The sequence below is a fragment of the Passer montanus genome, unplaced genomic scaffold, assembly GCF_014805655.1.
Source record: "Passer montanus isolate IOZ18808 unplaced genomic scaffold, ASM1480565v1 scaffold4, whole genome shotgun sequence".
In the NCBI taxonomy this organism is placed as follows: Eukaryota; Metazoa; Chordata; class Aves; order Passeriformes; family Passeridae; genus Passer; species Passer montanus.
Window position 1 is genome coordinate 8,834,857 of NW_024368818.1, and position 18,993 is coordinate 8,853,849.

General features: G+C 41.7%; 1 protein-coding gene across 2 annotated transcripts; it reads left to right on the forward strand.

The window, feature by feature from the left end:
* The first annotated feature begins 955 nt into the window (after positions 1-955).
* Positions 956-16,690, forward strand: TMEM123 (transmembrane protein 123). 2 transcript variants are annotated; one of them, XR_005628546.1, is made up of 7 exons: positions 956-1,081; positions 6,060-6,128; positions 8,184-8,246; positions 11,627-11,818; positions 13,215-13,368; positions 14,467-15,108; positions 15,587-16,690. XR_005628546.1 is itself a non-coding variant. In XM_039718283.1 (6 exons), the coding sequence occupies exons 1-6, from the start codon at positions 1,018-1,020 to the stop codon at positions 14,489-14,491; spliced, it is 567 nt and encodes a 188-aa protein (XP_039574217.1). In that variant the 5' UTR covers positions 956-1,017; the 3' UTR covers positions 14,492-16,690. The 2 variants fall into 2 exon arrangements, 1 of the variants encoding a protein (XP_039574217.1); XM_039718283.1 differs by having other exon boundaries at positions 14,467-16,690.
* Positions 16,691-18,993: the final 2,303 nt, after the last annotated feature.

Sequence of the window (18,993 nt, forward strand, 5' to 3'; positions counted from 1 at the left end):
CCACACAGGAAGCTCTGCAGAACAAAGACATAAGAGAATGCTGGAAGTATAATGCATGCAGCTATTTTCTCTGAATGCAGACTGAGGGGCCTGAGGAATAAAATATCTATTCACCACTTTCTTGCTGAGACTTACAGAGTAAATACATGTCTGTCTGCAGGAAAGTGAGCCAGGTTTTACAAAGTACCCAAGTACAGCTTCACAACCTGCCTGTGAGCTCCCAGGTGAGGCACTTCACCCTCTCGACTCTGATATGTGGCTTAACATGGGAACACTGTTGTGCTGCAGTGAACATAAGTGTAGTAGTACATGCAAAATATTCTACTGTGGCTTTGCTGCTGATCCTTAATTATCCACATTAAAAATGGTTATTTCCTCTGATAAATATTTTTCAAGTTGTTTTCACTCTTAAGAACATAGTGACAAATTCCCTTTGAAAAATAAGTTCTCAGCACTACTTTTATGTTAGAAGTTCTCAGGAAAGTTTTGAAAGAACTGAACATAATTGTTCCCTTTTACTTTTCCCTATCGCCTTTGTAGTCGGTTTCACAATTTTCCAAGTACATTGGGAAATTTCAGGCACCTCGGGAAGGCGTGCGCAGTAAATCCAGGTGTTGGTTAGGTGGATACGATTAACAAGGAAGATAAATCCACGGAGTTGAGGCTCTGCCGGCAGATGTTGAATGGCATTTGGAAAACAGCCTGACATCGCCAGCCGTGAGCGCTGCTCGCAGGCGGCGCTCCTGGAGCTCGGCGCTGTTTCCACAGGTGCTCGCAGACCGCTAGAGCGCCGCTCGGGTGTGCCCTCTGTAGCACCTGGTGAAGCACACACATCTCTCCCCTTGGGGGTACCGCAGCCTTTTGCCACCCAGCCCGCCGGAAAACTCTGGGAGAAGGGAGAGAGGGAGAGGAGCCCACCTCGCCGCGCCCACCCCCGCCCCGCGGCCCCGCCCCGGCCCGCCCCTCGCCCGGCAGCATAGACCGCGCCCGGCAAGCTCCGGCGGCCCCTCCGCGGCCATGCGGCTCCTCGGCGGCACCTCCTGCGCTCTGTGGGCGCTGCTGCTGCTCGCCCGCGGCTCCCGTGAGTAGCGCCCGCGGGGCACGGGCCGGGCCGAGGCGCTGGGGTTTCCAACCAAGAGCCGCTCTGCCTGGGGCTGCCGCCACGACTCCCCTGGGCCCACCCAGGCCTCGTCCCGCCGCTGGCGGCCGGAGCGGGGCCGGGGCCGTGCCCTGGCTGCCCCCGAGCGCCCCGGGGAGCGGCAGCGGGACGGGACGGGACGGCGGTCACTGACGCTGTGCTCCCGAGCGGGAGCCGAGGTGGCCCGGCCGGCGTGTCCGGGAGCTGTGACAGAGACAGGGAGGATGAGGGGGAAACATGGGAGGTGTTTGTTAAGCAGAAACAGCAGCGGCAGACCCCCCGAGGCGCGCTGGGGTCGGGGCGCGCACGGCCGCGGGGATGCGCGGCTCGGCTCCGCCCCGGGAGCCCCGGCCGGGCCGGGCCGGGCTGGGCAGGGCCGCTCCCCGCGCCCTCGGGGGCTGTGCTCGGGGCGGGGGGCTTGGGGCTCGTGTGGCGGGGCGGGGGCACGGCCGCTGCGCTCTGTGGCGCTGCTGGCAGGCGCTCGCTGCGGTGCCCCTTTGTAGCGGCCGGTTCTAGCAAATGCGCAGCCTTGTGCTCGGGACACCACAGCCAGGGGATCAGCGTTGACAGGCGCTCAAATAAACACAGAAACATACAGGTCTGAGCTGCCGGAGTTGCCTTTTCGGAAGACTGAAGTGTCCCATACGGTGCCACACAGTTTTCCAAAGTAAAGAAGCCAAAACGTGATGGGTACTGGAATTAACCTGCTGTAAATACTGCCGAGGAATCTCAGTCCAGCAGTGTTAATATGCTGTTGTTTAATCTGGTGAAGTTGTAATATAAATTGATTTTTTATTGTAAACAGCTTTATAGTTACCCTTCCAAAAAGAAGGGCAAGTTCTTTTTAAAAGTTTGAGTTAACACGTAACCTGTTTATTGCTTTGCTAAGATCGTATGGCCTCCCTTTAACAACAATAGCCTGTCATTTCACGTGATATAAGATTGCACTGATCTGTCTTCTGTCATGCTGCTTCCTGAGTGCATGTGGTGATCTAACTCAAAATACAGTCACTTCTGTCTCCTGGGGCAGGGGTGCTCTCATGTAACTCCTCAAACTCAGTTGTAGTCCTTCGTCTGTACGTGAGCTTCCTCTGGAGCTCAATTATGATATGCTGAAAGAAGTTGTGCCCTTTTAAGGCTCAGTTTAATGTATCTGTTGAAATAGCTTTTTTTTTCCCCCTTTGTCCACGTAGAAACTTCCAGAAAGGACTGCTGAGATTTGTGTTGATTTCAGCAGAGATTTGTGATTATCTAATCAACGCTACAGGAGGAAGTGTGAACCCCATAAAACACTCCAATATGCAAAAAGTGAAAGTGGCAGATGTGTCTCACTCCAGTTAATATTTTCGTGTTATTTCAATGTAATCCTGTTCTTTTACTCTGCCAGACAGTTTTATTTCTATTTGTCAAGTCAGTGAAAGAAACGTTATTAACCACAATAATATGGTTTACTAAAAATCCTTCCCACTATTATGTAAAATGCATCTGGATTCCTGGTACCTGAGTAAGGGGAATCCCCTCTCCATGTCAGGAAGTGGCCCCCACCCCTTTCCCGTTGTGTTGAGAAAAGATAACTGGTGACATCTTCCAAGAGCTTACTTGTATACAGAATTACTCACAGTAAAAAAATCAGCAGCAGCAGCCTCCAGGCCTGAAAACAGGCATGATATTTTGATTTTACTGTATCATCTTCTCTTAGAAGAGGTTACATTCATATTGCTCTAAGATCTCTGCTTTAACTGTTCCAGCACCTCAGCTCTTCCTTGTCTGGAGTTCTTAGAGATTACTGAGCAAGTGGGTGATCTTTCTGATGGACTGCACATTGTCAGTGCTTCTGTACTTTTGGGGTTTTAAACCAACAACAGGAGAATGATTTGGGCATGAAACTCCTCTCTGTGCCTGCTATGCATTAAGCTTGAAAAGAGAAAATGCCCAGAGAGAGTTTTATGTATGACTTTTGCCATGTCCCCAAAATGAATACGTAAAGCTGTGCTTAGTAAAAATGAGCGTTTAATATACCAGCATTTTCTGCAGCATGAAGTTTAGCTGCACTAGACATAACATGTGTGAGTCCTTAGAAATAAACTTATCTTTTATGTGGCAGTTGGAGTGAACAAATTGACCTTTGTCACATGCAGGTAGTTAGTTGACTGACTATTGGCAATTGTTTGTGTAGGTCCCTTCTACCGGGGTGCAGCTAAGGAGAATAGTAATTTGGTATGTGTCTAAGCTGGAGACTACAGATTCCAAAGAATCTGTGTTGATTTTCTGTTTGTTGCAGAACCTGGCAAAATCAAATCTGTTTAACATCCTGTCCTTTTCATTCTTCGCAGGTATCAGAGCTATCCCTGTCACTCACCCTCTATGTATTTGTTTAACACACAAGGACAAATCTTCTGTCTCTGCCACTTTAAAAATCCCACTTCCAGCTATGAAACTGGAATAACCAGACTGATTTTGCCCTTTTGAAAGTTTGCATACCCAAATTGTCTCCAGTTTGTGACTTTTGACTCACTAGAGCAGCAAAACCACAAGAGGCCCTGAAAGCCCTCAAAATGCCAGACTCTGACAGGGCCTTTCACAGGAAGCACACTTGCCTTCAGATACACCCAGCCAGCCACAGGTCTGTGTTTTTTTAGCTGTATCTGTGCCTGATCTTAACCAGAGCAGAACGGAGTTGTTGGACAAAAATCATGTTGATCCCACATCTCTGTCCTTTTCTGGTATCCAGTTTTAAGTTGTGATCCAGTTTTAAGTTTGGTATATCCTTGTGCTGGTTCCTTTTAATTGTGAAAAATGAAAAGAAGAGATTCTTTCTGTTCCCTCTCTTCTGGGTCACAGGGAGAGTAGACCTCAGCACAGCGTTTCTCTGCTGAATATTCCTAGGCCTGATGTTGCAGCTGATGCTGTGGCCCAAGAGCTCTGCTTCTGTTCATGAACAGGATGCTGCAGCTGGCTGCTGGCTCTCTCTCCCCCCTTCCTTCCTGTGCTAGCCATGTGTGTCTACACCTGGGTCAGTGTGGAGTTCTGACCCTTGCACTTCTGCTTCCGGGAGAAGGCCAGAACCCCTCCCTGTTTTGCTTTGGGACAGTTGAACTGTGAAGTCTGTGGTCTGGGATGAGAGGTTCTACTTGTGAGAACCAACACTGCATAAAAGCTGTGGTGCTTTTTGCCTTGCTTAACCCAGGAGTCCTTTCTGCCTCTTTTTGAAGTTTCCTTCTTGCCACTGCAGTGATACATGCAGTTTCAAATTCAAAGGCACAGTCTCAGACTAGAGAACACTTTGGGAATAGTATCATTTTAAGGTGTTCTTTTATCTCCCTGTCCCTTTCACTGCCATGTGTTCCACTGTGGAGTATGTTTATGCAAAACCCCATTTAAGGAGTCTTTGTATTCTGGAGCCAATGCACATTATTCAGACTAAGAAACTTAGCAGTGTTTGAGTTTGTTTAAGAAGAAAAAAAAAAAAAAAAAGGAGCATCTTTTAAGCTGGATAAGGTCCGTGACATATTTCAAGGTGTGCAGTCCAAGCTGATCTGAATTAAATTAATATAGTCCTGCCTTTACTTCCACCTCTATTTCCTGCCCCTCTCTTTCAACCAATAATATACTGAGCCCTTTCTACTGGTTAAAAAATTTATCACCGGAAAAATCATTGTGTGCTGTTAAAGAAGGATGTAATGTCAGTTTTGTGGTGGCTTAGCTTTCCCAATCAGATCATTGTTTAATGTGGGGGAACTTGCTGTGATATAGAAGAGTTTTGCAGGATTGGGTCCTCTCTGGGGAAGCTTAGTTTAGCAGTGTCCCATCCTTTGTTTGTCTGTTTTCTCTAATCTCACTAATTAAACAGTGTAACATACTTTGCAGTGCTGCCCTTGGTCTTGATATTGTAGGGATGAGATACAATGAGTTATTTTGCCATTTGTATTTGGAAACTTCACCATTTTGAGACCTTGACTAAGGTTTTGTAAGCATGAAGAAAATGCCCTATTTCTGTGACACTCAGTTCAGGTTATTTGCTTGTCTTTTACACAGTATTAGGTGATCAAAACTAAACTGCTTGTCAAAGGCAGAATCCACAACTTATACACACTCTTGTATGTGTGTGAATGTCAGTCTACGCATCCTCTGTGGTTTGTCTTTAAATTTTATCACTTCTTTGGAGGTGTAGTCATTCTAAGTCCCATTCCCCACCTGCCAAATGCTCAGTGGATGCATTAACATGCTCTTAGTCCCAAACTGGATAATGTAACTTCGTGGTGGAGCTAATTGTGTTATGATGTTGTCCATTTAGGGCCAGAGAAACACGTGTGTGCCTGAAAAGGCCTGGCACACTTCACAGGAAGAGATATAAGTGAGAAGTTCTTTCTCTTCAAGGTGTAGTCATTCTAAGTCCTATTCCCCCACCTGCCAGATGCTCAGTGGATGCATTAACATGCTCTTAGTCCCAAACTGGATAATGTAACTTCGTGGTGGAGCTAATTGTGTTATGATGTTGTCCATTTAGGGCCAGAGAAACATGTGTGTGCCTGAAAAGGCCTGGCACACTTCACAGGAAGAGATATAAGTGAGAAGTTCTTTCTCTTCTGCTGTGGGTGATGTAGGTCAGATGTTATTACTGAAGGAAAGTGCCTCTTTTGGTCTCATTTCATCTAAAGGAAGATGAAAACTTGGGATGGGGATGATGAAGACAGAATGGGAGGAGTTTCAGTTCATTTGGTGGTTGGGTAGTATAAATGATGTCACTTCTGATGCACTCAGAGCAGGCTATTGTGCTAACACGCTTTTATGTCATCATTATGACTGACTCCTGTCCATGGCAAATTAGTCATTTATATGCCCAACGCAAGTGGCAGATGCTGTACCTTTTTTTCTTCTTCCACCTAAAACGATCTTGTTATTCCTGTGTTTTCTGATGTAGGTAATGAATACACAAACAGCTCTAAAGATGTGAACAGCACTATTACGATTCCAGGCGGTAGGTTGCCAGGTAATACTTTTGACATTTCTGTTGCTGTTCCTCAGTAGATTAAGAAAAGCAATATGTATTATTGTGTGTCTTAAACTGTCTTTAATCATTTGCCCTTTATTGTATTTTATTGAATTGTGAGCAGCTGTAGGGCAAAAGGGAGGTACTCTGATTTCCACATCTATTCTGGGACAACTAAAGATGTTTAAGGGGAATGGTAAAACCCAATTAAATTCTCATATCCTTGGGTACCCCAGAGTAACAGAGAGAGGGGAAGTAAAATGGGAAAATATTGTGTATAGAACTAGAAACACCTGACAACGTCAATTTACAGTTAAAAGGAGAACCAAGAAGTCTGCTAGATTAGAATTCAGTGATCTTCAGATAAAGACAAGGCATTTTTTCATTTTAGTCATTTTTGCCCTGTACTACTTCAGTCATCTCATTTGCTGTTGGCCAACAATACTCTGCTCATTAACTTACTCTGTCTTGTGTTATTTGCAATACTGACTCACACCCAAATTCCAGGCAGTAGATGTGGCTTCTTTTTACCTGTATGAACATGCAGTCCACATCCAGAGCTGTCCGAGGGTTGCCAAAGTAAGCACTTAGAACCTGGGGAAAACTGAAAGATGTGTTCTGGTTACAGTGTTGGGCCTGTGTGGAAAAGATGTAACCCCAGGCATATCCATAGCTTATGCTAGGATAAAAGGCAACATATGCAAGAAAGAATGTGTTTGTAATTGTACAATCATAGACCCTTTCTCAAAGGCAGTTAAATCTGCAACTTCATGTCCCAGTTATGTCAGTATGAGGGTTGATTGTGCAGTACACAGTGTGGCTACTTGTGTGTGATTATACCAAAAGCAAAGTAATGCCCTCTTTAATTTCCAACCCCCCTACCATTTTTTGGTATGAAGCTGTAAATTTGGTGCATTTGTTCTTAACCTGACCTTGCTCATAGTGTATTGCAAAGAGTTTTAGACTGGACTTCTCCAGTGGTAAGAACAGCAGATCCATTCAGAGGAAATAGGTGCAGGTCTGCTTCTTGATTGCAGTAGCTCTGTTGCTCTCCTCTTAATCTCTAGGTTAAATGCTTTGTTCTTCAGCCATGCTGAAAAGCAGCAGAGCTGCTGCAAGGCACATAAGCCTGCCAGTGTGGGAAGGTGCTGTAAAAGATGACTTACTTCAGAGAAAAGAATGATCACAGAATGGGCATTCACAATAGTGCAGAATGAAGGGAGGAAGGTATGGGCAGTGACACTCCCAGGAACAGCCCAGTAGATCTTTGCCAGGAGGAAGGGGCACTTAATGCATGAGAAATACAAAAGAGAGATGCAACAATATGGAGAGAAGTGAATGGGAGGGTGCCTGAGAAGCCTAGAAGTAGGAAGGAGGACCATAAGGAGGAAGGAGGGACAAGAAAATGAGAACTGGAAAAGGAGAAGTGAAACTGAGGAGAGAGACACAAAAACACTAAGACTGGGTTGCATTTTATGTCTGGAAACAAGTACATTCTTGGGACTTTTTCTGTGTGGGGAACTGAAGTATGCAGTTAGGTGTTTCTCAAAGTATCTGTCTGCCCCTACTTGACTGCAGTATATTCCCAGTATCATCCCAGTTTGCAGCAGAGATGCAACAAAATGAAAGAAAAGATGAAGGGACAGAAATGGAACTGAAATAGAGGAATAAAAATACAAAGCTGCTTTCCCTCATAGTGAATAAGTAGGTTAAGAAAGTTAGTGACAGTATGGCTATTTTACAGCAAATGGAAGAAAGCATGACATAGAAGTGGAAGGCAACAGAGGATGTGTAGAGAATCAGATGCAAGCCATTTGGGAACTGCTGTGCATACAGTGTTAACTGTGTTCTTGATGCACTGAGATCTGGAAGCATTTTGCAGAGGAGTAAAAACTATCTGCTTTGGGATGGGCTGCTCTCTGCTGTGTTTCCAATTGTAGTTTCCAGGCACAGACACCCTGAGGACAGTATTGTGGTGTGGGTACTTTAATTATAGTATGTTAAAATTAAAATCAAGAATACTGATTTTCTTGTTGCCTTTTTTTTCCCCTGAAGACAATAGCAGTTCACCCAATGCTACTGCATCATCCACACAACCTACAGCAACATCTGCAGGAGGTATGTATCTGTGCATTAACTTCTTCTGTGAACCTAGAAGTTCGTTCCCAACCTAACCCTGATCATACTGAATTCTAAAGAACAGGTCATCAAAAGTGGGTATTTGGGACAGGTGTTACCATTTTAAGGCTGGGAAGCAATATGTAAAACAGCTCTGAAAAGAAGCTATATTGTTTCTCAAATTTAGGTACCATACTTCATCAGTAATTATATTTGTGTTGCCATTTAAACACAGGAATCAAAATTTACCTTTGAGGAAGAATTGCTAGAAGTTGGGGTTTTTTAATGTTTATTTTCATCTTTAAGCAAGCTTCTTCCATTTTCATGAAGTAAAGAGGAATAGGTTGTTATGCAAACAGTGCATATCTGTGTAGTGTTATTTCACAATAAACAGATTTAGGGTATAATGAAATCCTGGGAGCTTGAGTTTCAAGAGTAGGACTCCATTTCCTTTTACATAAGACTCACAAAATCACAGGATCATCAAGGTTGGAGGAGGGCTTCAAGATAGCTGTCCAGCCATCAGTGTAGCACCACCACAATCACCCCTAAACCGTATCCCTATGTGCCACATCCAGGCTTCTGTTATTTTTTCAGGGGAGGTAGGAAGCTCTTCGTGAAGGAAGCAAAAGTCTTTTTCATTCGATCATTTCCATGCAAGAGAAAGTATTTGTTTTAGGAAGGGCATTCCATAATAACCTTGCATGTTAGCACAGTGCTTGCACAGTTTGAGTTTTGTGCTCATTCTTGTTGAGTTAGCAGCACATGCTACTACTCCTTTAGTGCTCTGAGGATTCTTATCTATATGCTATATTTTTTTTTAAATTGATGATTATAGCATAGCTATTTAATACTTGAAGACAGGTGGCAAAATATGTAAAGTACTTGTCTCTTAAAAACAAAGCATCATAAGCCTGAACCGTATTACCGGCATGCATCCTTTTTAAATAATAAAAAATAACTCAGGCAGTCAGGGTTTGTTTAGTGCACTGTTCAATGAAGTCCAGCTGGTCTTTTGGGGGAAAAGTAAGTAGGAAAATAAAATATAAAAGGACAGATGTTGCTAGCAAATATTCTTTCATCTTCACTCTGTTTGTAAAATAGTACAGGTAAGATTTTTCAAAGGTGGAGAAGATCAGATTCGTGCCTGATTGATGTCAGCTTCCCAAATTCTCCAGCTGCCTTAGATAGCCTCCCAGTGATGTTTTGAAATGACTGATGCTAAATACATCATGAAAGATAGGTCTAGAGATTAGACAGATTTTACTGTTAAAGTTACATCACCAAGGGCTGTAATCTTGATTAAGTAAAAAAAAAAAAAAAGGATTGCTACTAGAAAACAGAGGGGGAAAAAGTAATATGCAAATGTGCTGAAATTCCTCATAGATGTTTGGATTTTTTTCATCATGACTCACGTGTTCTGTAGGGTAATGTAATACCCATGGAATGAATACCAACTTTGTGTAACATCTCATTTTATAATGTTACACATCTAACAGTTAGCCATTGTACTGCTCAGAAACAGAAGGCTCTTTCACACTCAGAAATCTCAGTTCAAAAACAACCCACAGAGGACTGCTTGACACTTGCATCCACATTGGTCCTTTTTTGGTATCACTTACGTTAGGAATGTGTTTATATTTACCAGGTGTGGTTTCATGACGTGTAACTGTAGATGGTTTCCATGTAGACATTTCCTTGCTTACTTCCTACAATGAGGAATCATTTGATATTTTTTGATCATTGTGCCTTTGGGGAGTTTTATCTGTCAGTATTAAAACGTGCCCTGAATTTTATCTGATGTATTTTACACATGCTTCATAGAGGAGCTGAATTTTCGTAATTGTAACAAGGTAAGCAAATGAATATAGTGTTCCAATTGTTCCACCTCAATGAATGCTCATTTCAGAAGGTTTTCTGGGTTTATGGCACAACACAGTTACAACATTAAAGAACAGGAAAACAAATAACATTTACAAAGTAGTCTCTATTTTGGTATTTTAGTAGTTTTAATGCTAAATGTCTCAGAAGTGTTTTGTAGGCTAGTTACTTTCTGCATGTTTCCATTGTTATATTGATGAGTTTTTTTAAGTTTTGGTGCTCATATCAGCACTGGAAGCTGTGATACTTAGATTTTAGCAAAGGCACAGTTTTGTATGTAGTTCTTCATGTTTTACACAACAAAAATTTTGTTCTACAGAAGCATTTTAAATGCTGTATAAACAAAAGGCAGGAATTGAGTATCAAGGTTACTCTAGAATTGAGATGAAACTATCCTCCAATTTTTCTAATTTTAGACAATTTCAAGAAAACATGGATATATTTAGATATTTGAAATTCCATGTTGAAAAGCTTTTGAGGTGTGTAAAATGAGCCCAACTTGTGTGAAGCTATAGAAACAATACAGAAGTAGACAGCTGCAAAGGAGCTGTTTCTGTCTAGAATTCTTTCATACATAAAAACTATTTGCATACTGCTGTTTGCTTACAGAAATGTTAGTTGCATAACAGACTCGTGTTTCCTGTTAGTTCCTTCTTAGAAAAATAAGTAATTGTCTTACAATCATTCTATCAGGCTGCCTTCCATGAAAGTTCTAAGAATTTTGCTATAAATAGCAATTTCTATTATTCTTGAGTTTTGTATAATGGTATTTTTATTCTGAACAGTTCATTTGTGTTTTCTGAAGAGGGAAGGGGAAGTGTAAGTTAAAAGTAAAGTAAAAGACACTACGTCAATGAAACTTGAGAAAAAGTATTCCAGCCTTTGTTTTAACCTTGGCAAAACCAAATAAATTACTTAAGCAGTACTTTTACTTCAGTTAAAATTTTATCATGTTTTATCCTTACCACATAAATTCAGAATTCTCTGTGGTATATTTTAATGTATGGAGCCCTATTAATGCTGGTGTTTCATTCAAAAGCAAATGAAAGATCAAATCATTACTAAAATTGGAGGGTGGTGTTTTCATGTAAACCCTGTTCTTATAAGAGCTTTGTTGCCTGAAAATGTAGGCACTTCAAATCAAAAGTAACTCTTGATCCAGAATTTTATTACATTTTAACATCTTGTCAGTTAGGCATGATTCTGTGGAGCTAGATTGTTACCAAAAAAAAAAAAAGCTGACTCACCTAAAAGTCATCATATGTTGTCCAGGTTTTCTTTATAGCCTTTCCTTTAAAGAATTCTTAACCTTGAGGCCCAGAAATCAGAAGTTAGATCTTCCCAAAGGAAAGTCTGTATGCAAGCCTGGATACCATGCAGTGGCATTTTCATTGTTACTCTGTCATTCTGTTTGGGCATGATAAACGTGGTCTTACTCAATGAGTGTACAGTTGTTTATTTTTATTAATTTTTCTGCGTGGTATCCCAAAAATTTCCAGGTGTGTCCAGCAATACTGCTAATCTGACCAGTACCAGTCAGCCCAACACCACCACCACATCTGTGATCCCAACAACTCAGCCCCCCAAAACCAACCAGACAGCAACACCCACCACAGCCTCACCAGTCACATCGCCACAAGGCAACATTACAGTGGTGACCACTTCTAAGACTTCCTCCACTTCTGTAACAGGTGAGTTCGCAGCTCAGGAAGCTCAAAAAGGCTTGGATGGACGTTCACATGGGTTGTGGAACAGTTGGGTTTACAGCAATGTGAAAAAAAAGGAAGAAAGAATGCATTTGCATTCCCACAAGACTAAAGTGAGAATTCCTTACTAAGCTGGATACAATAATGTTGCTCTGAGCACTCCACTTACTTAAAACTCACTTAACCTGAGAGGTCTGACAGATTTAGGGAAAAGGAAAAAAAGTGCAAGTGGTCTTATCCAGCAGCCACCAGCAAGGAGATCAGCAATGCAAAGGAGAGCCTTGGTTTTGAATACAACTTCTGTGTTTGTTCATCTCTCCTTTCTGCAGTTTATTTGAACTCATCTCTGATACTTCCTTTTTCACAGCTGACCTGTATCTCAAAATATGTCTACTGGCTTGTAAAAAGACTGAGTTCTGTTAGCAATGTAATGAATTTTACCCTAAACAGAGAGTAGAGCATGACTGTGCATGAGTCACCCCTTTTGTAAAAGTTGTCAAATACAGTTTAACTGTACATGGTAATACAAAAACAGTGAGTGCAGAATTCAGTATTTCCTTGCACTTGGCTGTGTTCCCATCACTTCATGCTTGCACTTCTGAACACATCAGGAGTGCTCACATATCAGTGGAGCATCATTGGTGAAGGTGTTACCAGAAGAACTTGATCATGTAACACTGTGTGTAGCAAGTACAAATAGAACTGGGCACAGACTGGTCTTTAGGTGGGAGTTTGTAGCAGATGTAACCAGTTCTAGCAGCGAAACAGCTATGGCTTATCTGAGGCCATGTTGTCTGTGTCAATGTTTGTGTTGGGCTGCAGAGCTGATCTCACTTGGGACTGTGAGGGTACAATTCCATGAGACAAGGTAAAGCAATACCAACAGCTCATTGCCACCAGGTTTTCTGCTCCCACTACAGTGATGGACTTGGAGGTTGTTGCAGCCCCTCTTGCAGGATGGCTCAGTATGCTCATCTGAATGAAAGCAGCTTCCTTTTATGCTTGGGTTCATTTCAGGCCACCTTAGTGGCTCGTGGAGGGTATGAGAAACACTAGAAGTGGCCTAAGAAGGGCAGGAGCTCCATGTGTAGAAGGAGGGGAGAGAAAAGGGGAAAAAAGGGATGTGGAGAGAAGGAGCAGTTGGTCTTTCAGAGACAGCAAGTAGTTGGATCAGCTGTGTCCATGTCACCAGGATATGGCACTTAAAACCAGAGCCTTATGTTTATGTGCTTGGCTTGTATCTTGTCAGTTGATCGTGGTTAAATTTGTCTAATTGGATATTTAGGTGATGAATCAGTGGTGAGGGCAGGATGTAGAGTAGTCCCTCCAAACATAATTTTTCAAGCTCTGTAAAATGTGCCTTTTGTTTTCTTCTTTTCAGCCACATCAAAATCCGAGGCTGTTGTAAACACAACCTCCAGATTTGATGTGGGCAGTTTTGTAGGTGGCATTGTGCTGACTCTTGGAGTCCTAGTCATTCTCTACATTGGATGCAAAACTTACCACTCTAGAAGAGGCATTCAGTACAGAACCATGTAAGTTCCCAAGGGGTTGTGCCTTGGCCATTTATTACTTTCTTGAGGGGGAAAAGGAAAACCAAATGGGTAGAATGAACTCTGGTACATTTGTTTAATGTACATTATATTAATATCATTAAGTGATTTAACTCTGATGTTTTGTCTTTCACCACTTCTGCCATTCCTCATTAGTATTATGCCTCTCTTCTGTGTGTTTTTTTCTATGATCTATTATATAAAATAATTCTATTCCTTTTAAAAGGATCTTTGTCTTTTAGCTAGTCCATGAATAGTTAACATTTCATTGAAACTTTCTGCAGTTTGCAAGATTTCTTTTTTCTCCTAGACTCTGTCCTTTCTTTCATGTTTTCCTTTCCCTTGCCATTAATGTATAGCAAATTCTAATAAAAGTTTCTTATCTTTACCAATTTCTTATCTTACCATCTCACGGGCTCTTTATGCTCAGCTCTACTCCGGGCTTCAGGACTCATCTACATTTAGTTTAAGAACTAGGTTGCTTTTCTTTCCCTTTCCCTCTTTAGTGCCATCCATCTCAGTCAAGAAGCTTGTTTTAACTGAGGTGATGTCATTAGACCTGTTGGGATACTGTGTTCAGTATCAGTTTTTTTTTCTCTCCATCTTGACTCCTCTTTACTGGTCATGGAATGAAGCCAGTCCCTGCTGCACCTTTACCCAAAGTGGTGTTTGTGAATAGATATTGTAAAATTCACATCAACAGCATCTTCAAAACAAAGGGGACTTGCTGCTGAGCTTGTGCAGTGGCTTTGATTAACTGTACTACTGGTTATAGGTGAGACAGATACGATAAACAGGCCTGAGCAGCAGCTGATGTAAGAATACACGAATGACACGTGAAAGACAAGGTGTTAATGAGGCAGGTGAAGCTGGAGGAGTGTTGACAAAACAAAACTGTTCAGCTAATGTCAGCCTTGGCTCAGACAGGTCTGTAATGCCCAGATCAGTGTGTCCTTACTCCTTCCCAGCAAGGCGTGCTCTGCTCACAAAATAACCTTCTCAGCAGCATCTGGGTGGCTCTTTCTCATGTGGACTGTTGCTTTGTAGTGCAGAACATTAATTACTGTGTTTCTGTTACAGTGATGAACACGATGCCATCATTTAAAGCAGACTTCAGAGAAGACAGTGTTGGAAACCCACCCTGTCACAGCTGTTGTAACTTCTGAAAGTTTCTTTCATAAAGATTATCTGTCTTGGATGTTATCCTGCAAAATGTTGAGCTTTTAAACATCTTGACTTTTTACATTGGGTCTTGAAAGAGGAACTCAGCACTTTGTAGAGACAGTATTCTCTTTTTCCAGTACTTGTAATCAGATTTAGAGAAAATCACATATTGAGTCATTTTAAGGTACACAGCTCTCTGAAATAGCTAATTACTAGCACAGGCAATTGCATCAGTGCAATTCTAAGTAAGTTCAGGGTTTTTTTTCTAAAATTTTGTATTAAACTGTATTTATTTTGAAGTTTGATGTGAAATTTAGTTTAGAAATTTCAGGTTTTGAACAACTCAGTTAATTTTTAATAGGCTTCAAAGGAGTTGTGGTTAGATAACTGTATAGAAAGTGATAATGAGTACTCTAAATGTCAGTCATTAGCTCGTGAGTGAGCTGCAGATGCTTTCCTTAATAGGCTGTGTAAGGAGAGTAGCTGCAGGAAGCATAGACAGAATGGAAGTATCCATCCATAACCCTTTTCTCTAAAAGCTGCTTTTTTTTCTAGCAGGTTGTAAGGAAGCTCATGCAATTGAAGATTTAATGCAAATGGAGAAAAGTAATTTTGCCATTATAAAATAATTCTAAAATTGGCTTTTAATTTGAAGGTAACAATCACTTAGCTCTTGGTTTTTATTATTACGAAGCTGTCTGCAGTGTTTTAGCAGCATTTTTGATAATCATTCAAAGTTATATAGAGAAGGGAAAATCTATAAGACAGCATTTTAGCAGACTATAAACTGCATTTTTACAGCTGTTTTCAGAACTTGGTCTTGCTGCAAAGATGTACAGAGTTCTGGTCAAAAGCCCAGCCGAAGGCACTGGGGCATCTGAGCACACCTTTAGCTGAAGGCTCAGATGCTCTTGGGGTCCTGTGCAGGATGGCTGGTGCTGTTCCCATGTCACTTCTGCAGGTCCACTCAGGTAAATCTGCTGTCTTCAGTAGCTGGTGTCCTGACTTACACTACTGTAAGGAAAACTAGGACAAGGATCAGGAAACACAGGCCTGTGTCTCTTTAAGTCACTGAATGATTGTTCAGTCTTGCTCAGGCTTCACTTGTAGACCTGTCCCCACTGAGGAGGGTTGGTGTGTGGGGTTTGACTGTCCTGGTTACTGCTGGCACCAGTCGCTCATGCTGGGCACAGGGGAGATGGTGACAGGTGAGGAAAGTCACAGTGGGAGCTGCACACAGGTCTGTTGGGGAACAACCCATCAGGGAAAATGTAACTACTCTGGAACAGATTATTTTCTTAAGCAATAGTTTATTTCGACATGCACTGTTAAAGTGGCTATATGGGGGTTTTTCCATTTTCACATGGAATAAATAAAACTGTTTGCAAGGCACAGGCAACTCCAGCAGACCATGACTAAAGAATCATCTTACTAGCTACTCACCTGAAAAGGGGGTAAAAAGGCTGTTTCATTTTTTTACTGCATTTGAGGGTCAGGGCAGAGAGAGTGATCTGAAGTAACTTTTGTATTTTTTCTTAATTGTTTTGTTTGGTGGAATATTACTGGATTTGACTTGAAGAGTTATGGAAACAATTATTTCATAGAACTGTAATTCCTTACTTTGTAGAAATTAAGATAGTTAAGTGCAACTCAGTTACTGGGATGTCTCACCTCTGCTGTACAAATAAAATTAAATCTTTGGAGTTACTATTAATTTAAGTTGAATTTTTCATTTATTAGCTGGTTTTGTAATTCTCTCAGTCCTTTCCACAGTCATAACCATTTGATAAGAAGGATCCACTATATATACTTTTAAATTCTAGAATACCAAACCTAGTTCATTTTTGCCTAGTTCAATAATTTTTAATTTTTTCTGTAATCCAATTACTACAGTAAAGCAAAAGTATGTGCTTAAGACTTCAGAAGTGTCAGTGCAAACATAAAACCAGACCTCCTTTCAGGTGTTTGGAATCTAGACAAAGGGCAGTGCAATTGATGAATTTTACCTAATCTTTGCTTTCCAACAGGAAGTGAAACTCCAGCTCTGTTACTGATTTATAAAGGGAGCTGATGCTGTGGTCCTTCAGCCCTTCCTTAACTGAGTTTACTAATACTTGTAAAGATTATTCAGTTGTTTCTAGTCTGTCCACTGTGTGTGTGTGTTTTTGTTCAGTGCTGGTGGCTGAGCAATGCAGTTCCTAATTCCATCTGCCTTAGGAGCCCCTCTGCTGACACATCAAGGAATTGCATTTGCAGGGTCACATTTTAAGCCCGTTACCAGCATTCGATTCATTATTGCAGCTCTTCCACACAACCCTTATGCAAACATTCTACCCTTCATATTCATGGTTTGTGCTTCATGTTAAAGTGTTTCTATTTAATATTGCAGTCTGAGTGACAGGAGGAGTCACTCACTGACCAGAACATGGCCAGTTTAAGTTAGCTTTCATAAATGTTACTTTTGCCCTTCAAACATATCAAGATCAACCTTATAGTCATATCTCAGGGCTGCAGCATTCTGCCTTCATCTCACAGGTCTTTCCTTTTCATGCAGCTCCTTTAGCCTGTATGCCAGTACCAAATCATAGCATCATAGCACTTCCAGCTCAATTGATTTGATGGGGCTCTGCATCAGAGGCTTCAAGGCAGTCTGGAAATGCAGTGCTATACTTTTTATTTAAAAAAAAAAAAAGCCCATACTGTTAAAGCAAGAGCATGTTGCTGTGATAATATTCAGTAACTTGAACATTATCCTTTTGTAAATATTTCATACCTTTTTTCATTGTTCAGAGCTCTTACATACTCATGCCACTCCATTTTTGCCCTAAAGAGTTACACAGCATTCTTAACATGCTTTGTTGAAAAAGATGTAAGCAGCAATGTGACAGTATTACCAAAAGCAAAGTGGAAGGCCATCCGAGACTGGAAATTGCTTAGAGAACTCAAGAGGGTAAAAATATAGCTGTGATATGGACGTAGAGGGAATGAGAATGGACCTGTGGAGGAAGTAAATGCATTTCCTAGCCAGTACTGAAGGAGTCCCAGTTGGTGGTCCTCACAGCTGCTGTGTTATTTTCAAAAAATGTTTGTGCTCCAGCTGGGAATACTGCTGTGCTCTGGACATAGGATGTATGCAGTCTATTTGCATACATCCTTCTATCTGCATCCCACAGCAAGTCTGACCACTAAACTCCAGTGATTCTGATGTTCACATCCTCCACACCCTCTAAGCCTTGCAAACACATGCTGTCACCTCATGACAAGCCACAGGGCTGAAACACTGATGTCCAAGAAGTTGAGCTGCTCAGTCAGCAGAGCTGCACAGGATGCTGGGGGTAGGGGCTTTATTTATTGTTTAACCTGGTCAGAGCTCTGGAAAAAGCTTTCAAAGAAGGAAGTTGATGCAGAATGAAGTGTGAGCATGGTCAGCTGGTTCACAAGTGACAGAAGTCACTTGACCCTCTCCCAGTGAAGCACTGGACTGTTACCCATGGTTTAACCTTTTGCCAGGGTTGTTTGCAATGTGCTGCAGACAAGCCTGACTAGAGCTTTCTTGGGATTAGTCCTATGGAGAGTGTAAGTGCTCACATGCACAGCATTATCAATCAGGACACCCAGTCATTACAGCAGGGTGTAGCAGAGTCATAACCTACATCAGCCTTCCGGCCAAAACTAGGTCACAGAGTTTTACCCATTAGTTTCTAGATCAAGTTCTTCCACTTCTCAAAGCAATTCAGGTGTCTAGTGCAGAGACCCAGTTCTGTTTGCAGCTGCTATTTGAAGGGATATTCAAAACATTCAGTGATGGGCTGACTGGTGTTACAGGACCTGAGGGAGATACAGGCATCACAAATGACACTGAACAGTTTTTAAAGCCCTGAATATCCTCTCATCTCATTTATATGTAGTTAATTGCAGTGTCTGAAAAACTCTCACCCCACACAGTTCTGAAGAAAAATTCATTGCTTAAAAAGTCTGCCTGCTAGTATGTTTTTTTCTATCCTCTTCCCTGCTAAGAAATAAGGTGTACCTGCTAGCAACTCCACACTCTTCAGGTGAGCCTGACCTCCTCAGCTCCCCCTGCAGGTTCATCTTAATCTGCAGAAAGTACACTTGGTTCTAATATTACTAATTTCTCACCTGGAACAAATTAATGGAATTTCAAGTCCTGAGCTTTCTTACTTAAAAGTTGTCAAAGGTTGTGAAAACTTCTTAAATTGTTACACAAAAAGCTTTTAGAGGCATTTCAAAACAAGGAAAGGAAAAGCACATGAATCAAAGCTTCAAAGTTTACATAATAGGTTTGAAACATTTACATTTTTAGTAATAAAAATAAATGGAAGACATGTACATGTAATAAAGTTGAACAAAAGTCTGCATTTGAAAGAATTACAGTAAGCCAACCTACACGTAAAGAATCCAGGTCTGGACTGAAGACTCTTA

Bases quoted from the DNA above. Each gene is read 5' to 3' on its own strand.
- TMEM123 (XM_039718283.1), top strand. From the start codon at position 1,018: ATGCGGCTCCTCGGCGGCACCTCCTGCGCTCTGTGGGCGCTGCTGCTG. The intron at 11,819-13,214 runs GTGAGTTCGCAG...TCTTCTTTTCAG, and splicing joins TTCCTCCACTTCTGTAACAG to CCACATCAAAATCCGAGGCT. The intron at 13,369-14,466 runs GTAAGTTCCCAA...TTTCTGTTACAG, and splicing joins GGCATTCAGTACAGAACCAT to TGATGAACACGATGCCATCA.